At 43.8% G+C, this 11,002-nt stretch overlaps 1 protein-coding gene across 1 annotated transcript; it reads right to left on the reverse strand.

Annotated features, from left to right (window-relative positions):
- Positions 1-461: 461 nt before the first annotated feature.
- DTX3L (deltex E3 ubiquitin ligase 3L) lies at positions 462-10,574 on the reverse strand. The gene is made up of 5 exons (XM_066611848.1): positions 10,371-10,574; positions 8,722-8,960; positions 4,906-6,432; positions 2,812-3,029; positions 462-1,291 (listed from the first exon to the last, which is right to left on the reverse strand). Exons 1-5 carry the CDS (start codon positions 10,552-10,554, stop codon positions 1,222-1,224), a joined length of 2,238 nt encoding a protein of 745 aa, XP_066467945.1. The 5' UTR covers positions 10,555-10,574; the 3' UTR covers positions 462-1,221.
- Between the last annotated feature and the right edge of the window lie 428 nt (positions 10,575-11,002).

Raw genomic sequence — 11,002 nt, forward strand, 5'->3', positions numbered from 1 at the left:
AGCTCCAGCAACCTCCATTAGTCTCCTAAGAAAGCATCAAATCAAATTTCCAGAGGTAAATTACCAAGCATTAAGTTCATTCTTCGTTACACCTCTGCAGCCTACTAGCATGGTAACCATATCCGATCTCCAAACCCCCAATGCCATAAATCAGTGAAGAACCACATGAGGCACCAGAGTTGCTAGAGCCCAAGCCTATGCATGTTTACTCAGAAGCAAGTCCCATTATAGTCAATGGAGCTTACTCCCAGGCAAATGTGGCTAGGAGTGTGGCCCTAGTCATTTCTTCTCAGACCACAAAGGCCATTCAGTGACCCAACTGAAAAACCCCAGAGGGATGGAGGATAATCAGGATGCATAAACATGCATCTCAGGAGTGCCTGTTCAGAGAAAAGGCACATCACCACACTTCTTTTTCAAGACTATATACATGTACTTAAACAACCATCAATAAGACTCAGTACACAACCAGAACGTAGCTTTATTGCTTTTAAGGCAATTTTTCACAATTAATCCATGAGCATATTTAAACACAGTCAAGTTGCTGTAGTCATATCATGCCCCTACTTCAACTCAGATAGGTAGTGATAGCATATCAACAAAAAGTATGGTCTAAAAGAAAGACAGATTAGTAGAGCTCCCATAATGCCTTTCTATAACCAGAAAAAAATGTACATACCAGTTATGCCTTTAAGATGGCGCTAACTTGCAAGAGAATATTGCTCAGCATTTGGTTTTAACCATTAAGGACTAAATTTTTTAAAGCAAGTGGAATACAGTTAACCTAAGTCCAACTAAGAAAAACCACGTTTTTATGCATGAGTGATAGAACAATGCCTCAAGTGGCTAAGTTCTCTTAGGCTCATTTAGGGCACAAGCTACAAGTTTGTTTTGATTTTTATGTGTAATGTGAACAACACTGTATCAAACTAAGGTTTCGATCCAACAGGATCAAGACCCACTGATTTCATCACTATATTTTAATGAAATCAGTGAGTCTTAGTTCAATGTGCTTAGAACTCAATGTATTAGAGTACCCAGAAAAAATTCAGCATGACTCTGCAGTCCCGAACATGAGATCTAATTTTCTGCATTTCAAATTTCTGCACTGGTTCAATAGCTAACCTTTGAAAGCAAATTTCAATTTCAGCTTGCTATCAATATGCTAAGTGGTATTTTTATATATAAATTACAGATTCTTGACAGTTGACTGAAAAATAATCATTCAATTCCTTTTGCCTTCAGTTCTTCTCGAACACGGTTCAGATAATGAGGATCAGGGTAGCCAAAACTAGGAGGAAGAGAAACTCATTTAAATCAAATCCATGGTGAAATGATACAGTCGAATAGCATCTTCTCTTTAAATATCATGTAACTGAAAGTTTTTGAAAGTGAATTATGTCAGAGATAACAGATTATATGGCACCATATTAGCATCCATTCTCAGAAATTTCTCCAAATAAATAGGTCAAACTGGATCTGAGATTATTCCAGGACCAGTCCTTGACATAGCATTTTGGGGAACTCACTTGGTATGCAGAAATACATATGCTTGAATTAACAGAAAAGGGGGAAAAAAGTTATCAATAACAGCCTGATATACTCAATGGACACCAAGAGATGAGAAATGTCAGTCAGAAAGTGCCCACAGCAGAACATGGAGGTGAGGGCAAGGTAAGAGAAATTGTTCTACTCCAGTCAATTGGGCACTGGAGCTGGGAGATGTAATGCACTTTTGGTCATACTCATTCTTTAAAAAACAACCTGTGAGCTCAATGTGTGAGCAACATGTGCCTGGCCAATCACAAGAAGCCCACAACACTAGTAGTGTTCTCAACTATCACACTTGGTACAATAGTACAGTAGAATTCAGTAGTGTACTGAATGAGTTATGTTCCTTAATGTACAGTAGTCTTCAATCTACTGACGTACATGCTAACCACATTTCGAAATGCTTCATTTTGTGCACACGTTCCTCTCCCTCCTGCTTCCAGTCTGGCTCTTACTGCTTGTCCACAAAACCTGCATATTTCTCTCTCAGGAAATTGAGACTCACCTGCTCAGGACTGCTCAGACCAATTATCCACAAGGGCTACTTTTTAATGCTGATCAGTATAGATGATCTTCCAGTCTTCTGGCCAAGTAATCTGCTATGTTTTTTTTTTCACCCCCAAGTGAGATATTGATAACATCTGGTTTCTAGCTGCAAGCTGCTGTAGCATAGTAGTTAAGAACATGAGCTACAAACCATGACATTTCTAGTTGCAATTTGACTCTAGCCATGAATTCATTAAATAGGAAAAGCCCTAATTAATCATCAGACCAAAGGCCTATCTAAGTTAGTGTTCTCGCCTACAGTGGACAATCAGAGACCTCCAAGAAGCCCATAAACTGGAGAAGGCGGCACATACCCCTCCACCACTGCTCCCCTGAAATAGGCATTTGGGAGCACATTGCCTCTGAGATTAGATGAAGCATATACCACTCCTGGCTTTCAGCCATTGATATGCCTGTACAGATATGCATTTGTTGAAAAATCCCATTTTAAAGTCATCAAAGATCAGCATCTCCACAGCTACATGTAGTGCAAGGATCACAGTGATAACTAAAAATGCTCTATGTAAAGAGTGGATATTATTAGGGTTGGAAAATGCAGAGCAGTGGTTTCTTAGACTCTGCCTGACCTCTTCTAACTGTTGGGATTATAGCAACATGAGTATTTGTGGAGAAATGCAAAGAGCATCAGCACCTGCTTGGTGTGCTGCTTGGTTTTTAAAAATAAAACCAAAACCACTTTTTCCTTCTACTCACCTCTCTGGCCCTCCAAATACGGAGGTTTTGTGGTGAATGTCATTCCAGGTAACTACATTCATCATACCAGTGGTGCGAGACTGGCCCACAGTGAAAATCAATTTTTGATCAAAGGCCCGCTGAAGCAGCTGCAAAATTTCTCTTCCTTCTTTGTTGTCAGGTAGATATGCTGTGCGATGTGCTCCAAAGAACTGTTTTCCTGGATTTGGATGGTTTTTCTGGTATGTGAAGAATGATGGTAATATTAAACACGTTGCATTATACTTAACTGGGAGAATGCCCATTAAATGGCGGGCTGAAGAACTTCTCTGCTCTATCCTGGGGCTCCATCTAATCTAGCTCTCTGTTTCCAAGGGTAGCTCAGCAGCTGCTGCAAGAATGGCTCCCAAGCAGTGTGTGGAACATGTAGCACGACAAGTTACGCTGCTCTGAACATGGAAACTCCTATGAGCCATTATGGCTAATAGTCACAGATTTAAGTCGTCTCCACTAATTTCTCTAAAAATTTTCTAAAGTCATGCAAGCTAGTGGTCACCTCTACATTCTTTGATCATAATTAATTGATTTAATTATGAGCAGGGTGAAGAATTGCTCTCATTTATCCAGAACTTACCAACAATCAATTTCACTGGGTAGGCCAAGTTGCAGTATTATGAGAGATGGAGACAATGAGACCAGAGCTTCTTGTCCTTTGAACACATAAAGCTGCTTTATGATGTGCAAAGCCTCTTGGACCATCTAAGTCAACAGTGTCTACTGTGACCACCAATAGCTATCCAGGCTTACCCAGACCTACTAAGATGCCAAAGGACTGAAACGAGAACCTCCAGCATACCAAGTAGGTTCATTACCACTCAGCTATGGTCCCTCCCCCAGCTATGGGGCAGGGGAGTGGCAAAGTGGGAGGCAGCCCCAGACAGTATAAAGCTCAGGATGGCCTCTGTTTATGATGTGCAAAGCCACTTGGCCCACCTAAGTCAACACTGCCTACTACCAGTGGCTATCCAAGCTTTCCCAGACCTATTGGAGACACCAGAGAAGTGAACCTATAATCTCCAGTGTACCTAGCAGGTTTGCTACCACCCAGATATGGTCCCTCCCCTTTGATTATCTTATACTCTTGAGTTATTAGGTTCTTCCCCCAGGGCAATACCTTCCCCTTTCCTGTCAACAAGATATTATTTTGCATCTACAAGAAGATAGGAAAGTTACAACAACAAGGAAGATGCCTAGGATTTGCACAATAAAAAGCATCTACAGCCCCACCCTGTTTCTTATTCTGCTGCACAAACTTTCTGAAACCCCCAAACGCTTTCCTTTCCAGTACTAAGAAAACAAGTTACTATTAGAAGGACACCAGTATGCTAGTATGGGGTTACTAGCAGCCCCTTATGCTACCTGAGCCCTCTTCAGTCCCAGAAATATTCCTTGCACAGTACAGCTGCACCATGTACTTGTTTCGTGGAGCATCAGCTGCAATATCACTGACAGTGGCTTATAAAATTCATTGGTTGCCTCTGTGAGCTCTGGCTGTTTGAAGAAGGGTGCCTGAGGCAGCTTTGATCTGTGGTTCACTTCTGTGCTGCCTGGTGATGGTGCAATGCAACTGGAGAACCACCACTCCTTATCCCACTATAGCTAGGCTATAGGGATGTTTTATCCCCATATTGTTTTCCTAAACCGAACCATCCACTTATCCCAACCCAGTCTTGATTGTACTTTGTCAAATGGGGCAAAGTACATGTCTCAGGGCTGGTTTGGAAGAGCAATTAGTGTAAGAAAACAGCACAAGGGAAAATGGTTTACAGTTCCCGGGGGCCCTGGTGAAAATTGCTTCCTTTCACCAGAGCAGCACCTGCCCCTTCTAGAAAGCCATGGAAAGCTTTCTTAGATACTCTCCTGTCTAAGTGATATGCACTATGGTTTCTGTATCTTCTTTTTGTAGAATTTGGAGCTTTGTGGAGAAATCGACATTACATCTTGGCGTTCTTCCAACGAAACTGCTATTACAACAGCATGGATACAAGGAATGGGTGCCTGTGACAGTAACTAACAAGGGATGGAAAAATATCAAACTCCCACTCAAAACCTTACCGCCTGAAGGCCATCAGGTATACTATAGTTAATGACGATTGTACCATATCCTTCATAACCAGGAAGCTGCAACTTTCGCTCTTTTGAGATGCACATCTTCCCTGGTGGTTGGTTTCCTTCCATCAGCCCGTAGAACACATTACACACAGGGCAGACAGGTTTATAGCGCATTGCCTGGTCAATGCACTCCTTGCAAAATTCATGCTTGCATTTGGGCAGCACTTCTTTTTGGCAGATTTTATCCATGCAGATGGCACACGTCTCCTCTTGCGCGACTCCTCCTGCCATGGTGCTGGGCAGTGCGCTGGAAGGAAATGAGTCCAGTTTGTGGTTTTGCTCAGCGAATGCTCCTGAAGTTGCTCCAAAGCTGGAACTGTGAACAGATTCCCATGGGCGTGCAGGAACAGCAGGGACATCCTTTTTCAGGAATTTCTTAAGGTTCTTTTCAAAAACACACAGGTCTTCTGGATAACCAAATATAACCAGTTCTTCTTTTGTTTCTTTCATGTGTACTCCAGGATTTTCTTTTTGCAGTTTTCTTTTCTGGTCCACTGAAAGTTTCAAGGCGATGACTTTTTCCATCGATGTTTTTAAGGCCTTTTCATAAGCACTGCAGAAGCTCTCATAAGCTTGTTTAAGTCCATCGGGATTTTTGTCATTCCTAAGTTTAAAACGGATGTGCACTTTTCGGGTACTGATATGGCTTTTTTTATCCATTTCAGTATCATACTTTCGGTTTATTGCGTCAATTTCTTTAGCCAATCCTGGTTCTAGCAATTCAAATACATCACCATCAACTTCAGTGCCAATCCTCAGAGAGTGACATACAGGTCTCTGAGGGAAACTAACAGCCTTCACTTCTTCCACAAGTCCTTTAGCAGCTGCAGTTTCCTTAGGAGGGCCACAGATTATTAATGCATCTCTGTCCCTTTTGACAAGGACGTTTTTATACAGGGCATTTAACCTCGTTTGTGCTTCAGTGCAATGCTGGCTGTCAGTGAAAGGAATTTTTTCCTGGGCCAGATCCGATGCTAATTTCTGAATGCTTTCAACAAAAACCTGCTCAGCTTTCTCTATGCCATCAGGACTCCCAGCAGGAACAAATCGTACAGATACCATCTCATTACTGCCACCTTCCTTACTTATTAGTTTTACATTAAACTTTTGCTCTAGTTCTTTAACTTGTTCCTGGCAGATAACATGGAAATATTCAAAGATGGCTGGAGGTACTTGCATTCTCCCTTCTAAATAAGGTTTTCTTTCTTCTCCAACATTCGCAATCGTCTCTTCTAAACCATTCTGACTTTCAGGTTGCAAAACTTCCGGGGAGCCCTGGAAACGTTCCAGGCGTCTCTCAAAATAATGGTACAATTTTTCAACCTCTTCATAATCTCCCGTTACTTTTTCAATGCCTTGCCAATTTGTGTCGCGGTCTGTTGTTAAGGTGGGGAACAAACTAGTCACTTGATCTCTTGCCTCTTTTGGGAGCAAGTCGGTATTCAAAGTGGCAGTCACGCTGAGGAATATCTGAAAAAAAGATCAAGCAAAGGCAACTTGAGCTGGTGCAATCTATTACTTAATCAGGCATGTTAACAACTGGCTTTCTCAGGTTCAGACTGGAACTCAATCATGATCCAATACGGTGGCTTTAGGCTTGCCACTCCTCAGCCTCATCACAACATCCTCCTCCAAATATGTTGCATGGACAGAATTATATTGGCTTTTTTAATAAGACTGTTGCAAGGATTTGAGGGACTGCCTCCTTCCATTAATCCATCTGATCCCCTGAGGTCATCAGAGGGGCCCCTCTTAACTGGGCCACCACTGATTAAGGATGGTGGTAACAGGGCCTTCTTGGCAGAGGCACCCCACTTGTGTAACTCTCTCCCCTTGGAATTAAGAGTGGCTCCCTCCCTAGAGGGAGGCAAGGCCTTAAGACCTTTTTATTAAGGATGGCATAGGAAAGCCGATGTGATGACCTGGGCTGGTGTAATTTTTAACTGTTTTATGTCTGAATCTGCTTTGTATTTATTATTTTAGGTTGCAATCCTATCTACACTTACCTGGGAGTAAGCCCCACTGATTGTAATGTGACTTACTTCTGAGTAGACATGAATAGGATTGGGCTGTTAATTATGTTAATATTTTAGTACTGCTTTTAACATTGTAAACTGCCTTGATGGCCCTCATTGGGAAAGGCAGGATACAAATTAAATAGATAAGGATAGATACTGCTGGAGAGTGACAGCAAACCTGCTAGGGCTCTGCCACTGCATTTTGTTTTCCTTCATCCAATAAGCAGAATGCCACACCTGGGTGAGGGGAAGAGAGGTACGACCAACTGCTTCAAAATCAGTTGTATTGGGGGTAGTGGCTTAAGACAAATCAAGACACCAAAGTTTTAGGACCAGTAAAAGTCCCTGGTGATCCTGCATATTCAGCAGGATTGAACGTATGTAATATTTCACAAATATCTATAGTTATATCCCTAAACTTATATCTTTAGAGTTTGATTCAGGACTAGATATTCAGAACTTCATCTGAAACAGGCTCAGATTACATTAGGACAGATAGAGGATGGATACTTGAGAATATTAAATGGTGTGGGAAGGTTCGGTTTTGCTGAAAAGGGGGAAGAGAGGAGGGATATTTCTTCCTGGGACCCTTATCGAAGATCTTAAGCAGATCAGTATTTTATTCTTTTCAAAACAATGAGGAATACAAAGTCGTACTTAAAACCAAGATGAAAATACTGTATATGCAAAACAACAAAAACCATATGCCCCAAATAGTAAAAGGATTTTTTTTAAAACATGAAATGGGTGGGCCCTTAACAAAAGACTCTAAAATCAAAGTCTCCTGTTACACTATCTCACCTTGCTATTAGTCATCTTAAGTGTAAACCAAATTCCTCAGAATACTCTTCACATAAGCCTCTGACATAAAGGATGGGAGGGGGCAACATGACTCCAGATTTCCATGAAAATATATGCAAGAACAGAAACAGGAGTAAGGATCTGCACCATTATGGGTCTGACTATTTGCCGTTGCCTCTGGGAAACACACATTAAATATATAACACATTAAACTGCCTTATAGCAAACTGGACTATCAGTCCTCTAAGCCAGTATTCTTTAGTAGTCTGATGAGCAGCAGCTCAGCAGGGTTTTGGGCAGGGCCATTTCCATCTGGAGATGCCAAGGAGTGAACCTGGGGCTTCTGCAAACACTCCTCTACTGAGCTATGGCCCGCCCTCCAACCAGGCAAGAAGGCTTTGTAAGCCGGGCAAGAATTTGTTCTGGGTGTTTCAAGCCAACTATGGAACACAAATCAGTTTAGATAAATTTATATGAAACAGGGAGGCCAGCAGGCTAGTAAAAACATTTCCCGGTTACTAAGTGTTACAGACTTATTTTGTAAGGCCACTCTATGTTTTTAGTGGTGGTTTTTACTGCTGTTTTAATGGTTTTTTTTTAAACCACAAGCAAGTGAAGCAATGGAGGTGGTAGAGGTTTTCCCTCTTTTTTCAGATTTCATTGCTTGATATAAGATGTTACTACATTTGCCACATATATAGATAAATACAGCCACGCACAAGACTGCACTTGCAAATGCATGAGAATAACTCCAGCTTTCATCAAAAACAAATATAGTGGCAGGGGAAGGAGAAAAATAAGCCAATGTGATCACAAGATAAGCCTAAAAAAAGTAACATCTCACCATGTTTTAAATTTCAAAATTTTCATTTTTAACCAGTATTTGAGGGCCTAAAATGGGGAGCTGTGAATTATGGGGCTTGGAAGATTGGCATCTCACCCTTCTGGTGACACTTGCGGAAAGATCACAGGTATTTTTTTCATTATGTTGCTGCTTTTCAAAATCGTTTTGAAGCTGCGGAGGGAGTGAAGCAGCGAGTGACCTTTCAGCTGTGTTTGTCAAGTCATTTGGAAGAGCGTTTTCTGTAGTATCCATCATCTCAGGATCTGGCAAGATGTGCAGAGACATGCCAGTCGTCTTCAGGCAATGCTCTTCACGTGATTTCACTCTCTTCTTTGCTAATTTGATGAGACCAAGCAAAAAAAAAAAAAAAAGATACAAGAATGTTGGTAAGTGTTGTGCTAGTGTCCATACAGACATGGCATTGCAGCCTTTAGTCTAGCGATTTTCAACCTCTTTCACCTCATGGCACACTGACAAGACACTAAAATTGTAAAGGCACACCATCAGTCTTTTGACAATTAACAAGACACACCATGCTGCTGGTGGGGGGGTTCACATTCCTCAATGGCCATATTAATAAATGGTATTTATTTAATAAACAAATTTGCCAAACTCCCATGGCACACTTGTGAACCATTTGTGGCACACTGGTTGAAAATCGCTGCTTTTGACACTGTAGCCACAGAAAAACCATGGAGTGTTTGACAATACTGTGAGATAGAGAGAGATCCTCAGCATACATCTGTTTCTGCAGGCCCCTGACAAGATGCCTGCATGAGCTTGCCCATTGTTTACCAACAAAAACAGCATCCCAATGCAACCAACAGCAACAAAAACCAACAATGAAAACCATCCTACTGCAAACCCAAAATGTATTTGGATACCTTTGCTCAACTCAAGCCTGAGGGCCCATTCCTACCCAATTTAAAGCCAGTGCAGCCATGCCAATGGGTGTGTGCTCCATCCTGCAGTGGGGAGGCAGGCACAGAGGCCTCCTCAAGGTATGGGACATTTGTTCTCTTACCTTGGGACTCCATTGTGGCTACACCAGTGCTAAAAGTTGGATAGGATAGGGTCCAATCCTATCCGATTTTTCACTGCCGGTGCAGCTGGGCCAATGGGGCATACACTGCATCCTTTGGTGGAGAGGCAGTCATAGATCCTCCTCAAGGTATGGGCACTGCGCCAGTGCTGGAAAGTTGGCTAGGACTGGGCCCTGGATCTCCTAATACTACTTACCTCCAAGACCTGCCCTTCCCGAACGCATGGCTCAGTTGTGAGGACTTTGATTACCCAGAGAAGAGGAAGGAGGCACACTACATAGACTCAGCCATGGGGGGGGGGAGAAGGGGGCTTTCAGAGCTAGTCACTTAAGGGAGGTCCCAGAGTCGAACGCTGGCTCCCATCCGAGGACCAGTTGGTCTGTGCGGGCAGCTCCCCGGGTTCTGAACAGCTGCAGGGCAAACCGTATTCCAACGGGCGCAACTTCTCCCAGGAGGCTCTGAAGATCTTCCCCTGTTGGAATTCCATGTGCAGCGCTCCTGTTGAGCATCAGCGGGAGCACTGCAAGAGGGGCGCGGCGGGGCTCTGAGTGCGCATGAAGCGCTGGCTGGGGACCATCTCCCCTATCACCAGCGCGCGTCCTGCCTCCCCTGCCCAGGGGCGCCCCCCTGCCCAGGGACGCTGGGCTCGTGCCTGGTTTTGTCCCGGGCACCGCCCGATCGAGGGGGCCTCCTGCGCCTTACCGTCCTTGGAGGCGAACTCCACCCGGTAGACGCCCCGCTGGGGATCCTCGACCGCCACGGTGCACTCTCCGCCCCCGGAGTTCCTCGTGGACTGGAAGTAGAGCTGCAGCTTGTGCCGCAGCTTCTCCGGGTGCAGGTCTGCAGGGTGAACCTGCACCCAAAGCGAGGAAGAGGAGCCCTCCATCTCCAGGCCTCCAGCGCGCCGACTTTCACTTTCGATTCCGCACCACTCCGGAGCAAACAGAAACCAAAAACTCCTCCTCCGGGCTGATGAGCATCCAGCGCCGCCTGCTGTCCGGCTCGCCCACAAGCGCAAGTTCCCCGGATCAGGGCTCTGCGGAGCTGCGACGCCACCTTTTTCACGCAGGGCGTCTTCCAAACGGCTGAGGTTTAGGGCTGGTGAATGTCTTTGTTCGGCACAAGAACCCTCGGATGTTTCTCCCACTGATGCCGTGGACTCTGTGCCAATGGAATGAATTCATACAAATACCAGTCACTCTCTCCATCTCTCAGCTGTACCTACCTCACAGGGTTGTTGTGAGGGGAGGAGCTATGTACACCGCTCTGAGCTCCTCGGAGGAAGGGAGGTAGGAAAAGGTGAAAAATCAAATAAATAACTGCAAAAGAAGACA

This window comes from Tiliqua scincoides, chromosome 1 (assembly GCF_035046505.1).
Source record: "Tiliqua scincoides isolate rTilSci1 chromosome 1, rTilSci1.hap2, whole genome shotgun sequence".
NCBI classification, from domain to species: domain Eukaryota; kingdom Metazoa; phylum Chordata; class Lepidosauria; order Squamata; family Scincidae; genus Tiliqua; species Tiliqua scincoides.

Bases quoted from the DNA above. Each gene is read 5' to 3' on its own strand.
- DTX3L (XM_066611848.1), bottom strand. From the start codon at position 10,554: ATGGAGGGCTCCTCTTCCTCGCTTTGGGTGCAGGTTCACCCTGCAGAC. The intron at 6,433-8,721 runs GTGAGATGCCAA...TCTTTTTTTCAG, and splicing joins CCGCAAGTGTCACCAGAAGG to ATATTCCTCAGCGTGACTGC. The intron at 3,030-4,905 runs GTAAGGTTTTGA...TTCACATACCAG, and splicing joins TACCTGATGGCCTTCAGGCG to AAAAACCATCCAAATCCAGG.